This window comes from Nyctereutes procyonoides, unplaced genomic scaffold (assembly GCF_905146905.1).
Source record: "Nyctereutes procyonoides isolate TBG_1078 unplaced genomic scaffold, NYPRO_anot_genome, whole genome shotgun sequence".
Lineage (NCBI taxonomy): Eukaryota > Metazoa > Chordata > Mammalia > Carnivora > Canidae > Nyctereutes > Nyctereutes procyonoides.
This window is the reverse complement of record NW_026575045.1, coordinates 4,068,430-4,088,641: the sequence shown is the minus strand read 5'-3', so window position 1 is coordinate 4,088,641 and position 20,212 is coordinate 4,068,430. Positions and strand designations below refer to the sequence as shown.

The window sequence follows — 20,212 nt, the reverse complement described above, 5'->3', positions numbered from 1 at the left end:
GGAGCCACTGCAGGAGTTTGGGAGGAAGGAAATAAGACTCAAATAAGATAACTTAGGCTGCTATGTTGAAGGTGAACTTTGGTTGGGAGTAAGTGTAGAAGCAGGTGTAGCAGGCCATTTGGGGGTAAAAGCAGTCATCCAGGCAATAGCTAATGGAGGCTTGGATAGTGGAGGTAGAAGTGGTGGGAATTGGCAACCTGGATCTGTAAGGATGACTGCAATGTTTTTGGCCTGAGCACCTGGAAGGGCAGGCTGCAGGTGGAGCGGGTTTACAGGAGCTCAGTTTGGACATGTTGAGTTCGAGGTATCTGTTGGACACATGGACATCATAGTGGAGATATCAAATAGCCAAATAACAACAACAAAAGGAAAATAAAATAGTCGCATGAGTGTAGTAGTAATCACAGACTGGAAAGAGGATGTTACATATAAGGAAAGGCCATGTGAATTAATCATTCTGGTGGTCTCCGCTGTAAAAAACATAAGGTGTAGCAGACACTCCTAGGTGTTCATCCCCTCAATCTGTTTTCCGTTTCTCCTTATCCATAGAGCCTCAGTTTTTAGATGGTCTCATGGCTGTCTCAAAGAGAACATTTTCCAGCCTCCTTTATAATTAGGTGGGATCAGTTTGCTAAATTCTCACTCATTAAATAAATATAAGCAGAAATATTGTGTGGGATTTCTTGGAAGCCTGTTTATTTTTATTTATTTATTTATTTATTTATTTATTTATTTATTTATTTATTGGAAGCCTGTTTAAAGGGAACCGACTCCTCTGACAAAGGCCTCTTTTGTTTTTTCCCATTCTTCCCTCTTACTGCTTGGAATGCAGGAGGAATAGCTAGAGCTCCGGCAGCCATCTTGGCCAATGAGGACAAGTGTCACACCCTAGTGATGGTGGCTGCTAGAACTAAAGGGATCTTTGGTCCTCTCATTCTTAATTTTGTGAGGCACCTGTGCCTGCTCTGAACTACCAATCTCCAGACTTCTTTGATGGAGAATAGAGATACAGAAGTTTTTCTGTACTTTAGTCGCTAATACACCAAGTAATTTTTTAAAAAAGATTTTATTTATTTATTCATGAGAAACACACAGAGAGAGGCAGAGACATAGACAGAGGGAGAAGCAGGCTCCACGCATGGAGCCCAATGTGGGACTCCATCCCAGGACCCTAGGATCACGCCCTGAGCCAAAGGTAGATGCTCAACTGCTGAGTTGGCGTCCCGACACCAAGTAATTTAAAGTTAGTTTATTGTCTACCATATCACCTTGGAAAAGTTAATGAAAGACCTTTTCAATGTTTTGATCTGAATAATTTATTCTTTGAGTTAGAATTTTAAATTGATTCTTTTTCTTCTAGAACGTATATTCCCATTCTATTTCCCCACAGAATTTGATTTTTTGTATTTTTGTGTGTGAAGTTCTCTTATTGTCATCTTATCGTGTTTCTCTGCAACCAAAATAAGTCCACAAATTGAAATTTTAATTTGTATTTTGTATTTGTATTTGTGTATTTAATTTATTTATTTATTTTTTTTAAAATTTTTTTTTATTTATTTATGATAATCAGAGAGAGAGAGAGAGAGAGAGGCAGAGACACAGGCAGAGGGAGAAGCAGGCTCCATGCACCGGGAGCCCAACATGGGATTCGATCCCGGGTCTCCAGGATCGCGCCCCGGGCCAAAGGCAGGCGTCAAACCGCTGCGCCACCCAGGGATCCCTGTGTATTTAATTTAACACATATTTCTAACATCGGGCTCTGAGTAGTAAATATTTTCCCAGCCGAGCTTACAATGCAATTGTTATTAGTAATAAGTGATCAAAATACATGTAAATTGCAAACTTGGAAAAAAAATCGTGCTTAAGAATAAATATTTTCTGGCAATACATCTATTTATGTGTTGGCTGGGAAAGTTATAATATCTCAATTATAGGAGACTTTCTTTAATATTTTTAGTTGCTCCTTTGTGGACAACATGCAATATTGGTACAGTTGAGGTCATATGAAGTCTACAGAATGGGTAAGAGATATGTTCTTCTTTTGCAAAGTGAGAATAAGAGAAACATAGAACTGGCTTGGCTGCCCTGCAAGCACATTCAGGCAGGTTGGTTTAAGGACCTCAAAATGGATTCTGTTAGCACTATTCATGCCTGTGTACCCCATGGAAAATCTTCATGTATCCCCATGGGCGCTCAGGCCAAGTCTGAAAACTCCTGCCATACATGATGGCTATTGAGAACAGGGAGCATATCTTATTTATCTTTGTGCCCCAGGATATATAAGTGCCACTTAAACAAGTAAATATTAGTTGAATGGATACTGGCTAATTAATTTCTGAATCCTAAAATTTTAGTAGCTTAAATAACTGTAAAAAGAAAAGAGTTCTGTTAATTTTTTTTGGCATATCCAAAGGAAGCCAGACTTGGGGTCTTCTTTTGGGAAATCCTTAGATTTAGGTGGAAGCCAAAGAAATTTTTAAAATTATTACAGTGATGGGCTCTTTCCCACTACTCATTTGCAGATAGCCAGGATCAAGTAAATGATTCCAGGAAAAACATTTATCAGATAGCATTTGTCAGTTCCAAGATAAACAAGATGATTATAAAGAATTTTTCAATCATTGTTTTTCATTCTTCATGTAGTAAGGATTAACCAACAGGAAGTGGACAGTGGAAGCACATGCCTTAGTTTGGCGAACTCCCTTGCCTCTGCTTGGCAGATCTCCACTCAGAGTCTCTGTATGTCCTTGCTGTTGCCAATATTCCTGATCTCTCAGTATTACTCAGGTTCTGTCTTTCTTGCTGCATGCATCCAGTTTGTTCCTCCATCAGTCCATCCTCCTACTTACTCCTCTAGCAGGCCTCCTACTCCTCAACAAATATTCACTGACACCAGCACTGTGCCAGATGCTGAGGATACAGCCCTGAAGGAGGTAGGTACCAGAAGCTTGCAGACGATGTGGGGGGCTGTGTATGGAAATCCAACCAGGCAATGGTAATTTAGACACATGAACACTGTGTCTAAGACAGGGTAAGTAATGAAGGCCTGTGAAATCTTTTTTTTTTTTAAAGATTATTTACTTATTTATTTGAAAGAGAGAGATAGAGTGTGTGCACATGAGCACAAGCAGGGGGAGGGAGTAGAGAGAGAGGGAGAAGCAGACTCCCCGCTGAGCAGGGAGCCTGGGTGGGAGTGAGGAGGATTGGGGGTGTGGCAGGCAGGGCTTGATCTTAGGACTCCAGGATCATGACCTGAACCAAAGGCAGGTGCTTAACCTACTGAACCACCCAGGCACCACCCAGGCACCCCAGAGCTGAGAAATTTTATAGAAGGAGCAGGGAAAATGGACTTTTAAAGAAAAAGAAAGCTTTCAGGAAAATGATATGAGGTAGAGAGGAATCAGAGTACAGTCAGTGGAGAGGAATATATTTCACTAAAATCAGCACATGGAAGAGCATGTGTGCAAAAACCTGTAAGCAAGAGGGATATTTTATATTCCCCTTCCCTGTTTTAGTTATTATCATTAAAATTATCACTTTCTGGGGCGCTGGGATGTCTCAGTTGGTTAAGCATCTGCCTTTAGCTCAGGTCACAATCTCGGGGTCCTGGGAATCGAGCCCCACATTGGGCTCTCTGCTCAGCAAGTAGTCTGGTTCTCCTTCTCCTTCCATGCTCTTTCTCCCTTTCTTCCCATCTTTCAAATAAATAAAATCTTTAAAAATTATCACTTTCTAATCACTACATATTTTACTCAGTTATTTCCCCGCCCAATAGAAAGTGGGGATTTTTTATTTGTTTTGTTCATCTTTTATATTCCCAGTACCTGATATGTATCAAGCTCTTAATGAATATTTGTTGAATGAATAAAAGAATGAGTGATATGTTTGGGAATTGAAAAGTAGTTCAGACTGGGTGAAGCATAGAGGCCTAGGTGAGTAATAGCAGAGAGCAAAGCTGGGAAGTTTAGCAGGGCCAGATCACAACAGGGTTTGTAAATTGTGTTAAGGCATTTGGACTTGATCCTGAGGGCAATGGGGTTTTAAGCAGTCACCTATGGGATCATATTTGAGTTTCAGGAAACTCATCTTGGCTGCACAGTGGAAGAAGGGTTAGAGCCAGGCAAGGCTGTGTGTAGACAAGAGGATAATGTTGGTGCGGAAAGGCTGCAGTGAGCAGGTGGGGACATCCTGGGGCTTCATTGGAATTGGCCAGAGTTATCTGTGTCCTCAGTAGCAGAGGGATGGCTCTGCTCCAACAGGCTCATCTGGCTTTCATAGTGGCTCAAAAACCAATAGCAGAAAAAGGTAGATTGAAAGAAGATGAAAATCATCCTAAATGCTTGTTAAAGATCGCACATAGGATGATACCACTTTAATATCCATTGAAATCCCTGCCCTGCTTGGAGTCCCACATTCGGTACCACATCTGTCTACCTTGAAGAAGCATCGGCTCAGCACTTTTGCATTATCCCACTGACAGTGTGTTCTCATGTCCCTAAACTCTTTATATTTGTAGTTTTAAAGGTAATCTTTACCTTAAAGCTGAAAGAGTACATATCTACCTTTGTGGCAACATAACTTATTAGACTTTTAATTTGGAAAAAATAAAACTCTTAAAACCCCTGTGGAAAAACCTGTTTCCCCTGATGCTATCAAGTACTATCCACTCTGAGAACAAAACAATCCCTTTGTTCCTGAATAATATCACATTGAGCATTTAATAAACCACCAACACAGGTTTTCAAATTAAATCAAGAGTCTGCTTGTCAAAGAGAATCTGGCAGAACAGATTTGCTATCATGCGAGGCAACTTTAAGTTGTTTCCCCGCTATTTATCAGACACTCTCTTTGATTAAAATACGTTGATAAATTGAGTCTGGTGTACCACAGGAGTCAGTTAATGACACCTTTTAAAACAGAGGTTACAGGAAGAAAAACAATAGGAGCATAGTGTGTGTTTTCATTCTTACTTGCTCCTGACACTGGGAAGCAAGACTCTAGGAGATCATGGAGTTCCTGGGCTCTTCCCTAACAAGCCAGGTGGTCCCCTATGTAATGCTGCAAGCACTCCAGCCCAGGGGGGCTCAGAGGCTCCCTGAGCTCTAAACATTCCACTCTTGATTAAGCAATAGCACTGCCACCTGTACTGCCTGCTTGCTGGAAGACAGCTTTCCCTTGTGATATCTGCATCTGCCCAAGACCCTGCTCTGAGACCAAGGAACCTGTCTGTAGGGGCAGGCCCGAGTGCAGATGAGGGCCACGGACAGGCCACATGCCAGCTACCTCACTGTGAACAGCAGAAACTTTATGAAACAAAAAATCCAATCTGAGACTCCTTCATGCAAATTTCACACTCCTTGCCAAAAACACCTTTTCTGGGCAGCCCCAGTGGTGCAGCGGTTTAGCGCCGCCTGCAGCCCAGGGTGTGATCCTGGAGACCCGGGATCGAGTCCCACATCAGGCTCCTTGCATGGAGCCTGCTTCTCCCTCTGCCTGTGTCTCTGCCCCCGCCCACCCTCTGTGTTTCTCATGAATAAATAAATAATTCTTAAAAAAAAAAAAACAAAAACAAAAAAACCCAAAAACACCTTTTCTACTGCAGGAATTATGAGGTTATGTATAATCTTTGCTATTGCTTGTTTGAGGAGGGGTCATAGGGCCATGTGGCAGGAATGTTTCTTCTGGCTCTGTCAACTTCCTATTTATGGCTCAGAGTCATTAAGAACAAAAAATGGTTAAAAATGCTAATCTGCTCTAAGTGCTTGTGATAAGAGACTAAGAAAAGTGATTACAAACGGGTAAGACAGTATAGAATTTAATATTACAAAACATTATATTACACTGTTAAGGAACAATGACTGATGATTTTATTCATTAGGTTGCTCTGTCACTAGTTAAGATGTAGACTCTATCAAAAGGAATTAAATTTGAAATTGAGCTGAAAGTGATCCCTTTTTCTACTGTAATAACCAATATCCTATCATGATTTAATGCTTACTTTGCCCAATTGCTGAGCCTGTGTGTGGGGGGTGGCAGGGTAGAGGGATAGCAGATAAATGCTCGGTTCCATATCTCACATTTCCTTTCTCTATCAGTCCACCAGGGACATCTGAATGGCTTCCAGTCTGATGAGAGGAGGGGCCAGGTGGAAGTGCTTTTATCACCTTCACGTCGAATTTGAGTTGGCAGTTCAGCTAGTGAGTCCTGTCCAGACAGCAGACAATGGGAAGGAGCCCTCTGACCTGGCCTTCACTCCAGCTGCCCGGGCTCTCTCTTTATCTCCAGGCTGGGTGTTCTGCAGTGATTTTCTTACTTATTAGAATTAAAAGAGCACAGCCAACAAAAGGAGGGAGAAGAAGCTCTCTTCCATTTTATCTCATTTATAGTAAGGCTAGATTGTAGCAAAGTCACACACAGTATGTTCTTAGCCCACATAATTCCTGGCACATTTTCTCTACTGGATTCTCATTAACCAAATGTGTATCATGGGTGTGTATACATTGTGTGTGTGTGTGTATATATATATACACACACATACACAAAATATATATATTACACAATATATTGTGTGTATATATATATACATATATATTTTTTACTGATTACCATGGTTCTTAATATTTTCAGAATCTATAACTTGTTTTAAAATTGGAGTGTAAGTTATGGGCCCTTACTCCAGAAAGAAGTGCAGAGGTATATCCTCTGAAAATCTGCACATAGTTTCTTGAAAGTTTGTTTATGTCTTGACCAACAGGTTCTTGGTAGGCTGAAAGTCTACATTTGCAAAGGTTTTAAATATAATGTGTTGTTAGAGGTCTTGCTCAGTTTATATATTATGTAACATAATCTTGTTTTCTTGAAGTTGAAAACCTGAAGTGATACTAGTTCCTCATCTACAACTTGATGCACAGCAGAGACTTTTTCTGACCCAGGTCAAGTTCTAGGTAGCTATTCTACAGAAGAAGTTTCTACAAAAGAGAGACTATCTGCTTAATGAAAATACACCCCAGACACTGATCTGAGAGCAGGAGGACGGTGATGACACACCCGTGCCCAGCTAATGGCCACAGAAACAGTCTGTTTTCAGCTCTTCTGAACTTGGAGGTTTTAATCCCAAAGTGCACCAGCTCGCGGCGCCTCTAGTGTCATCCTTCAGCTTTACTACCCTAAACATTCAGTGTCAAGACCCAGTTGACCATTCCTCCAAGAGGCCCCCTCCCCTCAAGCCATCTGCTGAATCAGTTCTGTCTTCCCATCACACTTTGTAGCTATGCCCTAAAGAGTATTTCACAGAGTCCCTCCCATTTGAAGCCACTAGGCTCTAACCCCTTTGTCTCTCTCCCTGCAATAGGAACCTGGTGGAGAGCTCTTACTGTCTGGCAGATAGAAAGTAGGTGATCCATGGGAAGTTGAGGGGCGGTGTGGATAGTGCTAAGTCACTTCTGCTTTGGAGACAAAAGACTTACTCCACTTTGCCATTAATTAGCTATTTATTTTCAGAAAAAACACTCAAATTTCCCAAGTATCAATTTTCCCCTTTCTACAAAATTGGTATAATGATATCATGTACCTGCCTAATGGGACTATTGTGCATAGTAAATCGTATGATCCATCAAAAGCACTTGGCACAGTTTTTAAGTCACAGTAAGCATTGAATAAAGGTAAGTCATATAATTTGTTGAACTGTATTTTACATAGAATTTTCTTGATTTTTTTGAAATCCCCTTTGATAGTTAATAAATGATAGTATATAGCAAAATATAAAAGGCATCAGAATTTTTTTGGACAGAATTGAAATCTTATATTTTCAGGCCCTCATAATAATTTTAACATGTTATGTCCCAATTTGGGTGATAAAATTTCAGCTTTTATCCTAGAGAGCTCTAAGATAGTAGAAATATCTTTATGATACTGTGTGATCCTGGTTTACCTTCAACACTATTTCTTTTCCTTTTTTTAAAAAGACTCTTTCTAAAACCTAAAGATAAGGGTCTCTATCTAGCTTTCAAGAGTTCCTAAGACCAGTTGAGCAGGAGACTGATGGAAATATTAACCTGCTAGTGATTTTCAAGTCCCATATCCCAACTTCTTTCTAGTTATTATCAAAAGGATCCTTGTCTTTTCTATCAAGAATCAGGCCAGACAGTTCAAATGGATAAATTCACTGCTAGAAAAAATAATACCCCATATTATTATAGTAACACTTTTGAATACAAAGAACAGAACAGGTCCTTACTCTTTAAAGAGTTAAAAAATTATATCTATATCTATATCTTTAGCTAACTCCCCAAAGCTTTTTCAAACTGAGGTTAAGTCTTTTTAGACTTTGTACATTTTGAGCATCTGAGTTTGAACAAATGTTTGAGGGCTTAGATTATATTTTATTTATCTTTGTACTCCTAGATCTTAGCATATCATATGATATATGCAATAAATAGTTGCTGGTTAAAAATATATGAGACTATATGTTGTACTGAAAAGGCTGCAGAATTTGGTTATATTGGGATGTTTATCTTTATTTTTTAAAAAGATTTTATTTAATTATTTTAGAAGTGTGTGTTTGCAAGTGGGGGAGGGGCAAAGAAAGAGGGAGAGAGACAGAGAGAGAGAGAGAGAGAGAGAGAGAGAGAGTGAATCTCATCGTGCTGTGTGCAGAGCCTGATGCAGGGCTCAATCTCATGACCCTGAGATCATGACCTGAGCCAAAACCAAACGTCAGATGCTCAACTGACTGAGCCACCAAGCATCACAATATTGAAATATTTATTTTTAACAAAGAGATTAAAATAAAAACTATTAAAATTAACTGCATTTCAAATGTTTGAGTAAGGAATCAATTTTTTTTTGAGAACAGTTCTAATATCTGAACAAGGTAGACTAGAGTGTTTTTATTTTGAGAATCAATTTTTGTTAATTAGCAATGAATACTTAATTCTTATGAAATTCTACAATGACCTTCTTGTTTTTAACATCTGGTATATTTCTTTTTAATGTGAATCCATTATATGTTTATACATACTATATGTCAAAGTACACTTTTATGATTCTTATTTTATGTACAAATTGGTTAGTAGCAGCAGAAACTCTCTTAAACCTCACTAACATGATTTATTTGATGACAAGAAATCAGAATTATGTAAGCACTTACTTTATATGGGAATGGATCAAATAGCCAATTTGTTGACTGATTTCCTTTGTCTAATAAAAGACATTTGAAAAAAATCAAAATCGACAGGAATAGAAAATCTCTCTGAGGGCATTCAGTCCAGTCATGCATGTCTATGTTTTTTTCAAGAATTAAATTTAGCTTCTTAGGTGTTTTAGAAAGTTAGGTGTAGTTTTTATTTTTCTTTGTTTAGTTTGTAGCTCATCATCAAAGGCTTTCTTAGTTTTGTCATCTTGTCCCCTCAATGTGGCTACATCTGTCTTGGCTCCTGGTGCTGGCTGGCTGCTCAACAGAGTCCAGTGCTGGAAACATACCAGGTGGATCAGAAATGTTGGAATGCCAGTTCCTACCTACACTAAAAGCTAATCAACTGGCTGGAGAAAGGCTTTTTTCTCATGCTCTAATTGTGCTTTATTGGAGATACTTGCATCCTCAAGCTGTAGCATCTTGTATAATGCAGGTGTTTTATGGAGATCTGTGAGGAATTTTTTAGCAATGTGTTTTTTCAAAAGATTTACTAAAATTGAGATCAATGACTACCATGTATGCAATGATTTTGTGAATGACAACCAAAGGTTTCCAAAGTACCACACTGAAAATTCTGGGAGTTATTCATTTATGATATGAAGTTTACGATCTTAAATAACATCAGAAATAAAAGATCTCTAGGTCGACCTACTCATGCTGCTGAACTATTTTAGAATAACAAAATATGCCTATTGTCTTTGATAACATACCTCCGACCTAGAGGCCACTCAAGTTCAGAAATAGTCTTAGAGACATAAATCTGAATTAGGATTGCATCTGGGAACCATCATATACAGAAGTCCTACAAAGACTGGCTTCAGCTGGCCATTATATATGAGATGTTGTCCAGGGAGATGGATATCCTCAGATCCTGAGAGGGTAGGCTCAGAGATCCTGTTTTACTTTGCACAATTTCAAATCTGCTTTGGAGAGAACTGAATTCCTTGGATACCTTTGTACACAAATTTAATCTTCCTTGGAGAATATCCTGGACCTATTTCAAATCCATGTTCTTTGGCTGTGGTCATCATTGAGGCTGACCTTGAAGGAAGGCTATCGCTAAAGGTGAGACACAGGCTCTGGCACTGGGCCTAAGCCAATTGGCTGAACTTGACTCAACATTGGGCTCCCTTACCTGGTATAGGTTGGCGAGATGGTGGTTAGTTTTGATCAAAAATGGCTGGTTCACTCCTGGATGGTCAACATCGTGTGCTGCTGCAGCCAGCAGTCCAAGCATGATGTCCAGAGGTGTGAGGAAGCTGGCGAGCTGTTAAAAAAATCAAATCAGAAGATTGCTTGGTGTCTCCCCACACAGGTTAGCATTTGTTTTGGCTAAGTCAAATGGTATGAATTATGACAATATTTTTCAGGCTTTTCATCCTGACCTTTACCCTCTTGAAGCAGCAGTCAGTGAAGTGATAGCCACATGGAATTGCAGGGGAATAAAAGGACAGTGTGGAAAGTAATTACACAAGTCAAATGTTTCTGTATCATTCATTCGACTACCCTCCTCTTCCTACTGCTCTCGTTTCTTTTTCTTGGTAAGGTGGTATTATTGCCTGTTGGCAAGACTGCTCTCTGGTAAGCAGGACAAGGCAGAGCCTGATGTCAGCCTTGCTCCTAGAGAAAGCAGTGAATGAAGGAAAATCTTAAAGCCAAAGTTATGGACACACTAAAAAAAATCATTTGTGTATTTCAACCATCCACTCTATCATTGCCACTTTGATACAGAATCAAGAGTGGGTTGAATTACAAAATTTGCATATTTTTTCAATGTGTCATAATAGTGGGGGAATGTGGGAATGTGTAAGAATCTATCTTTTTTTTTTTCTGGTTAGCTATGAAAACAAGCAGGAGAATGGTAACTATTACTGTGTGATATATTACAACTTTCAGACAATTTGCAAATTAAAAAACACAACATTTAAAGGGATATTTTATCAAGATGAGGCATCTATCCAGTTTTCTCTTGGGAATGCCTGTCTGGCATCTGTATGTTCAGTGACTGATATTAAAGTGATTGAACTAAACAGAGACTTGGGCTAGGCTATTTTTTTCTTTTTGAAAAAAATGTAAGAAAACGCATTCTATATGTTAAACCAATTCAGTTTTATATGGTTAAGAAATGCTTAAATTTCAAGTAATGAGTATTTATTATTATTATTTTTAGTTTTGGATTGGTTTGTTGAATCAGAGCGCACTTGCTCTGAGGTCTTTAATGTTCACAAGTTTTCTTGGGCCTGAATCAGGATGCGCCATTGGCTTAGTAGGAAATGGAGCTTAAGCCTTGAGGAGTTTTGATTCCATTTGTCAATCATAAACCATGAGGTGGGAGACTTTTTCCAGAGGGTTTCACTGCTGGTACCATTTGTGGCAGAGGTCCAAGGCAAAACAATTCATTGCTTGAGGCTTCGGAAGCTATCTAAGACGTAGATTGTCACAGAGAGGGTTGTTTTGTCCTAATGTAGCCTTGAAAAGTACAGAAATTACAGGAAAAAAGAAAACCCTCAGGAAATTTACATCTCCTTTCAGGTGTATTATATAACTTCAAGAGCTGATATGGGAACTTTCATAGAAATAATTTGTATTCATATTGTGAATGACCCATACACAGTTATCCTGATAGGTTGGGTGATTTGGGACTTGGCAGGCAGTTTGCTTGGCATTTCCAGATGGCCGAGGTGGCAGCTGGGTCTTGCTTTACCTTTGGCTCCTTCAGGTAGCAGTGCATGGCCTGGGTGACATCGGCTGCATGGACAGCATTGTGGTATGGGTTTTGGCTGTGGTAATCTTCTTGAACCATGACTAGGAGGCAAACAGATAACTCAATCAGCTAAAACCAAAACAGGAAGTGCAGACTAGCTCAGATCTATCGAAGATCCCTTTTGCTTAAAAATATCAGCGTCTCCAAAATGTGCAGCCTGGGGATCCTTTAAAAATAAACGTGGTTTGCAAGCTTGGCAGTTCTCCTGGGCTGTTTTTAGTGAAGAGGAGGGGGAGGGAGGGCAGACGGGATAAAGGCTAAAAGGATTTGTGAGGCCCTTGGGATTGCTCACCACCTTCATAAATCAGCCCTTTCTGGCGTTCATCAAGGCTTTCATTCATAGGAAAAATAAATATGTAGAAAAAGGACAACTTTCTTTCACACTATAGTTTAATTATTTAAGTTTGCTGCCATTTATGAATAATATGCCATAAAAGAGGTGTCCTTTTAAAGAGCCCTAGTAGCATCAGATCCTTGATATCCAAAAATTGGTTTAGTCCTTGAATAGCAAAGACTGACCAAAGCAAATCTGAGACTTCTTCAGGCAGAAACTCAAAATACTGTGTTGATCCAATGGAGAACTCCTTGGTTTTATTTCTATCTTATTCAGATGAAGCTAGCATCTCTCATGCCCTTCCAATGTAAGGACCAGCGTGTGCTTGGAACCGAACAGAGACATAAGCAAGGCGATTTTGTCTCACTAATTACTGAAACCATTAACCTGCTTTAGCTAATAGCCATGGCTTAGAATGTAATATATTCAGTGTGTATAGAATGTACCGATTTGCAAGTGTGGCCGTATTTTGTCAGCCCGTTTTACGAGGTTAGCTCTGAATTCTGGTATCATTTCTGTCATCAGATCTTCTCATTCTTTACATTGTTCTGCAGGCACACACATACCCAAAGTATCTGTGTTCTCCTTCTTTAGACAAATTAAAATTATTTGACCCATTTGTGGCCATTACTTCACTCAAGAAATCTAAATTCAATTAGCCTGAGGTTGTTTGTGTTTATGCAACTGAGCCATGCTGTAGCTGGTTTCAAAAATTTCTTTTGTGTCACATATTATTTTATGGTTTCTAAAAACAGTTATATTTAAACTCTGATGCTATCACTTATTTGTTGTGTTGGGAAAATTACTTAAGCATAAGTTCCCTCAGTTTTCTTCTCTATGAAATGGGGATAGCAATAGCTCCAATTTCAAAAAGCTGCTGTAAGGATGAACTGTGTTAATATTTGCAAGTCCTTAGTCCCAAGATATTTAAGCACCATTTAGGCCTGGTTGTCATTAGTGCTGTTGCTCTCATGTCACTGTTGCTTTACTCTGGAAGCATCAAGTTGGCTTCCAAATTCAAAGCACAGCCATAGGGCACATCACAGAAGCCAGACGTATGCTAAGTGACAGCAGGAAGTTATATGGTGATGAAAAATGTGCCCTAGAGAATTTGACAGATAAATAAGCATGTGCATAACAGTCCAGTAAGAACCGGGGCTGTTTTTGATAGAGAGCGATGGAGCAGAGTTGAGTGGAAACATGGGGCCTTTCAAATAAGATAGACCTGGGCTTGGACTGAGGCTCTGCCAATTGTAAGTTGTTGACCTTGAGCAACTTACAAAAACTCTATCTACTTTTCTGTAACTGTGAGTCAAACAATGGTGACAACACCCAACTTGCAGAGTTGTTGAAACAGTTAGAAATAAAATATTGAGAGCATCTTGCATAGAGTGGGCACTATGTAAATGGTAGTTTGTCATATATATACGTGTGTGTGTGTGTGTGTGTGTGTGTATGAAGATTATTGAAGATTTTTAACAATTCATGTCCAGATTGGAATTATTTGAGGCATACATTACTGGGATTTTGCTGATATGTAAGCAGATCAGTAATTTCTTTAACAGTTACATGCTCTTGGTGGTTTTCTTTATATAGTTTTTATCTACTGTAAACATAATAATCAATTAAATATTTTTTTCACTAATTAAAATGGGTAAACCATATTTTAAAGTTAAGATGAAATAATTTAAGATTAGCTTGAGATCTTCATTTTCTGTGCTATCATTCTTGTCATTTTATGTTAAAGAATATTATAGACTACCATTATTCAGGGGAAAAGAGGTAGAAATATGGAAACGAAGACTTACCCAAAAACCTGTGCAAGGTCACCATATCTAACTTGAAATGGTGAATGAGTCCATGAGTGTTGAAGAGGTGGCACAACAGTGTTACCAGGCTGTTTCCTATAGGAAAATAGTCACCTGCTTTAACTCATTTTTATCACCATTAAAATATCAAGATTCACAAAAGGATCTAAAGTTTCTGTAATGAAAGGTCTCATTTGCCCTGTTAGATTTGAATTTTTTCAATCATAAAGGATATTATTACTATGGTTTGGTCTTAGGTTTTCTCATATTGTACAAGTGAAACAAGCTAGGTGAGACCTTTCTCTGTACCAGGGGTAATGAAAGCATTAACAGTTAGATTGAGTCTACCTATTGTAGTACCAGGGTATACATGTTGGTGGGTGTGTATGTTTCTGTGTATTTTTTAAAGACACAGTTTAGTGGTCACTTGCAATGTGCTTTAAATGCTTCCAATTGATCCTCACATTTACAGGGGTATCTAAGTCACTACACTCCTTAATAGTTCAAGCTTATTCTTCCCATGCAAAATCACCCAAGATGAGATCTGACCATGAGCTAGTTTAGAACTTAAGCCAAAAGAGATGCAAAATGGAAGCAATAATGACTAGCAAGCATTTAGGAAATATTATTCACTAAAAGAATAATGATTTTGAATTTTAAAAGCATTAGAAAATTTACGAAAGACTTTGAAATGGACCAAGATGATGACTGGATGTCTTAAGTGGAAAACTAAGTATTGCCTAAGCACACTTTTCCGGGGCACCTGATTCTGTGTTTATGCAGATTCCATTGTCTTTGAACTATTTTACAACTCCCAAAGTTGTAGATAACTGATAGCATTGCAAGTGATTCTTGTCCACAGCATGAAAACAAACTCACTCAGGTGAAAATACAGTGGACTTCCTCTTCCCAGTTTTACAGCTATTAATAAATTCACTTCAGCATTTCTTACTGTTTATATATGTGTCATTCTTTGAATTTTCCCTTGAACTAGTTGTAGCATCTTACTGGATCTCTAATTATACTGAGTTAAATCTTTGACTCATGCTCATTTCATATTCCTGTGAGAGTCATGATTATACTCTCTTTGGAACAAATCTTTTTACTCAAAGCTACTTTCATTCATTACTGGTACCCACTTCTCAGTCAATTCAAGCAAAATGAAATACAAGATTGTGGGATCCTTCCCTATGTGGTCTAATTTAGTTTTCCACAGTGTACAGCTCGGCTCCATGAGCTGTATATCTTAACTCTATGTTATTTGCCAAGTAACTGAATGGTGAGAAAACCATCACCTAATTACTTAAAGTATAAGCCTGGTATATGCTGGGACATGTGAAAGTCAGCGTCAGATATAATGTCTTTCATTGGCTCCCCTAAGCCTATCAGCATTTGTTTAATGCGTAGATGGATATATAACCAAATTGTATTTTTTTCTTAAGGAAAGTCTTTATAGACACCAAGATTTTAAAAGTGAAACCAGTGGGAATGTCTACTTTCCCTTTCAGCTGCAGCCTACACTTTTACACTCTGTCATCAGCTGATGATGTGGAGCATATCTGAAGGAGACCAGATCACTCAATAAAAATGAACAGACACTTGCCCTGTATAGGTCAGGACTACTCAGGTGAGCTTCAGTGTTTCTAGTTTTTGCTGACTGACAATGAACCTCCTCCATTTGGATGTGGCCAAAATATTCTGCGAGGAAAAGAATCTAATCTGTGCTTTCCAAATTCCTTTGGGACCATCAAGGCCAGAAGGAAATGGTCTTAGGGTTCTAAGGCCAAATTCAGCCCCTCTTTTTCATCTGAATTAATTTTCCTTTGCCCTGGCCCTTCTTGAGTGGCTGTAGACTCAGGAAAGTGGAAAAAGAAGAGAAAGAGAATAACAGTGTTTGGAAACGGAAATCTTTTGGGTGACTTACCATTTGTCAAGCGATCAAATAAGAAAATGTCAAAATCCCACATTCCCACTTTGGAGAGCATATGCTGAAAAGGTAACAAGAAACAGCACTCCAATGAATCATATCGGAGACTCAAACATTTACTTTGAGACAGTGAATTAAACAATTAAAAAGTTGAAAATAGTAGCATATTGCTGTCTGGTTTCTGGGAAAACAAATCTTTTGCTCTACGTGCTAATAACAACAGTGTTAAAGGGACAGGTCCTAGAATCAGACTATCTGGTTCAGGGTCAGCCACATGTCAGCTGTGAGAGCTTGGCCAAATCCCTTTAACTCTCTGTACCTCAGTTTCCTGTTTGGAAAATATGGCTGATAATATTATCCACCTCAGAGGATTTTTGCGAGGATTAAAAGAGGTAATATATGTGGAGTGCTTAGGACAGTGTTTGTATATAATAAGCACACATAAAATTCGGTATCTGTTATAATTGTGGTTCAGTAAAGTCTCTACATCGCAAACTACTCTATACTTAAGGAGAATTTACAGCAAATTTTTAAAAAATGAAGTCAAGATGATTGCTGGGTACATTACTCTGCTCAATGTGGATGAAACGTGACATGAACCACTCTAACGGACAGGAAACTAGAGTGGGCAAGTGAAAATGTTGGGTAATTTAAAGGTCTACTGTCCAACATGGGCTTATTATTCCATTTTTCTTCTTAAAATATGCCATGCTTAGAATTAGATGGTCTTGAACTCTCAGATGCAAAGCTGTGGTCACTGATTTTATCCTCACTATGGCTTCTGCGACTGGCCTTCCTCTCCTCTCAAAGCCACTGCTTTCAGTAAGTACAAGCTCGCTCTCTTCTTCCTGTCCTTAAATGTCTTCCTTGCATCTTACAGTAAAGGGCCTTGTCATAGCACACAAAAACCTTCACAGCATTATCAGAAAAATGAAGGAATCATAGGTCACCTGTGAGATCTAGTAGGAGTGACCATTTTATCCAATTCAAATACTAAAGCAGAATCAAGACTTGATCTCTGATATCCTGACTTGTGAGTCTTTTCTATATCTCAGAGCCACCTCTCTTGGAGAGTGGACCCAGCAGGAGTGCTCTATCACTGGTGCCCCAGCGCTGGGAACTGAGTCTTGTTCTTCTTTCTTCAACCAACCAGCCAGCCAACCAACCAACCAACCATTCAAATGAATAAACAAACAAAGAAACATTCACTCAATCTCAGGCCTTGGGTTGTTAGGAGTAATTTTTTTTCTTCCTTTTTTAGGCCAAAAGTTGAGAATTTGTTCTTCTGATATTACTTGTTGCTTAGTTATTAATACTGTACATTAATAGTATATATTTCTTAGTAGTATATAGATAGCACAATATTACTTAGCATGTAAACTCTAAGATACTACTTCTGACTTCTGTTTAAACTATAGCAGTTTACTCAAAATTTAAACTCCTGTGACAGTTTGGGCTAGAGATAACCTGTGAACTGTTTTTTTTTTTTTTTTGATTGTCACATGTTCATTTCAACTTTTGATCAACGAGTTGCAAAAATAATTGTAAAATTAGTGAAAATTTTTTAAATACATAAAAATGATAAAAAAGGACGATGTACCATATTAGTAGACAGAAGTGAAATTCAGAGTTGGTAATTATTGGGTTAATTTCAGCATAGCTATTTCAATGAGATTATTCAATGGGCTTAAAGATTTAGTCATTCTCTCACTGGTAATCAATCAGTCCAAAATTTTGCTTTACTTAGTGCTATGCAAATATGTTTTGTTCGTGTATAAGAATAAAAATAGCAAAAAAAAAGAATAAAAATAGCTAGCATGTGCTAGGCATGAATATATGAAACATGTGAGCATGATTCACCTCATGTAATCTCTGCATCACCCCTATGAGGTGGGTGCTTCTATTAACTTTATTTCATATTTGAGGAAAAAGTCCAGATGTGTTGATTAGTTACAGAGCATCGCAGTGGCAGAAGCTGGACTCCAATCCAGGTACTATCAGCTGAGGCCACTGACCTCCTAGGAGCTGAGAGAGGGGAAACTAACTCACCCTTGCTTGTCCAAGGTAGTCTTCATCCAGCAGGTGGAGAGGGGCCTGTGGTATAATTCCACGAAGCAACCTCGATGCATGGAAGTATCTTTGAAAGCTTAACAGTCTTTTCACCTTTTTTTTAGTGCCAATTTCCCCTGAGTGTGTTGTATCTGCAGAAGGTAATCAAATACAGAAATTGTATATTTAAAAAGCCCTGTTTTCTCCACTATGTAAAAACACAATGTATAATAAGGGAGATAAATTTAAAATACACTCTCAGTGCTTTCTTACATACAGTCTATTTAACTCTACATTTGAAGTTGTCTTAGAACAAAAATAACCTTTCTTCTATATTACATTCATTAAAATGTCAAGGTATTTCTGAATGTAATTTTAGAAGACATGAAACACACAAATTAAAATCTTCATTTTCTTATTAATGGTGCTAGTATGCTTAGTAAGTGAAATCCGCATACTTTTGCATACATTTGAAAGGAACATTTATGTTTTTTTCTGTGATATTAAAACCAAGCCTCCGAAATTTAAACCAGTTTCTCATCCTACACTCTCTGAATTAAAAGGGCTGAGAAAACGCTAGCTTAGACATGAGGAAAATGTTTTCTAATGTCCCAGGAACATCAGTGGCAAGGGAATCAAAAATCTCAGTACAAAGGTGACCTAGATTTTCCTGACAAGAAGCAGAGAGAGAGTGTACTTTCTAATGGAGTATATTCTTTTTTACTAGTGGCCAGGAAAGTCTGATCCTGTCAGTAGAGATATTTTAATACTCATGTCACATGAGTCTTTCAAAACTTGACTGTTGACATCATGTAATTGTCCAGAAATACCCCAGGCACATATTTGAATGCTTGTCAAGGTATGTCTTACCTCAGCTGAAATTCTATGAATCACTCCAGGGCCATATAAGTGACATCTGCTACCCATTTTTTGAATCCAGAGTCAATTGAACAGTCTACTAGGAAAATGTACAGTTCATATATAAAGAAATTTTGGATTCTTTCATGTCTCCTCCCATCACCTCTTCCACTCTAGGGAACTCAGAATCACAGTGGATAGAGAAGCAGAGGAAAGTGGGCAATGTAGGACCATAAGGGATATGGGCAGTTTGTTACCTAGGCTGTATTATGCATGCAAAGTCTTACTTCAGGGCAGGCAAAACCCACTGTTCTCTGGAAATCCCACTTGACTGAAATGCTTTCTATTTTTAAAATGGATATAGATTTCATGTGTAGAAAGAGGCAAACATATTTATTCAAAGAGAGGAGTATAACTGAAGTTGGGTGTTAGACACACATCCAAATTAAAAATGGTATATGTGGACTCAATTCTACTGGTGTGTTCTTATACATCTCTATCAATGTATCAAGTCAAAATTCAGGATAAAGTGGTTCATTCACTTATTTAAAACATAGATGTACAGTGAGATCCTTTGGTTCTAGATCCTTCAGAGAGCAAAATAGATCCCTGCATTTGAAGTTTATGTTCCAGCACAAGGAAACATGCAATAACCAACAAACAAAACAGAAGTAATTTATAAAAAGGTGTTGCAAAGTGGTAGGTACAATGGGGAAAAGCAAGGAAAGCTAAAATGAGGGATCAGGAATTCTGTGTTTGGATAGTCAGGGTTGGCCTCAATGGAAGGTACAATTTGATCAAGCTGTGGAGAGGAGGAAGCTGGCCGCTCAGATATCTGGGGAAATACCTTCCTTACAGAGGGACTGGCTTGAATGCCCTTAGAGTGGGAGCCTGGCTGGCAGGCTGCTGTGTGGGAGGAGCAGCAGGAATTCCATGTGAGTGGGAAGGACAGGAAGAGGGAGAAGTAAGAGATGAGGTCTCAGAGCAAAGGAAGGCTTGAGAATTATACAGCATCCTGGTAGGCCATTGTAACAGCTTGGGCTCTACTCTCAATGAAATAAGGAGCCACTGCAAAGTTGTTGCTGTTTTTTTTTTTCTTTTACAGGTTTAATTTATTTATTTGAGAGAGAGACAGAGACCGAGAGAGCATGAGTGGGAGAAGGGGCAGAGGGAGAGGGACAAGCAGACTCCTTGCTCAGTAGCTCAGAGTTCTATCCTAGGCCCCAAGATCATGACCTGAGCCCAAGTCAGATGCTTAACCAGCTAAGTCACCCAGGTG

At 38.7% G+C, this 20,212-nt stretch overlaps 1 protein-coding gene across 4 annotated transcripts in view; it reads right to left on the bottom strand.

Annotated features, from left to right (window-relative positions):
- PDE7B (phosphodiesterase 7B) overlaps positions 1 to 20,212 on the bottom strand; it is a 312,799-nt gene that overhangs the window by 22,239 nt on the left and 270,348 nt on the right. For all 4 annotated transcript variants that reach the window (XM_055324719.1, XM_055324721.1, XM_055324720.1 and 1 more), the window contains 5 exons: positions 18,076 to 18,227; positions 16,024 to 16,087; positions 14,100 to 14,195; positions 11,898 to 11,998; positions 10,329 to 10,460 (listed from right to left, as the gene is read on the bottom strand). In XM_055324719.1, coding sequence (XP_055180694.1) covers positions 10,329 to 10,460; positions 11,898 to 11,998; positions 14,100 to 14,195; positions 16,024 to 16,087; positions 18,076 to 18,227 — 545 coding nt within the window. The remainder of the gene's footprint in view (positions 1 to 10,328; positions 10,461 to 11,897; positions 11,999 to 14,099; positions 14,196 to 16,023; positions 16,088 to 18,075; positions 18,228 to 20,212) is intronic.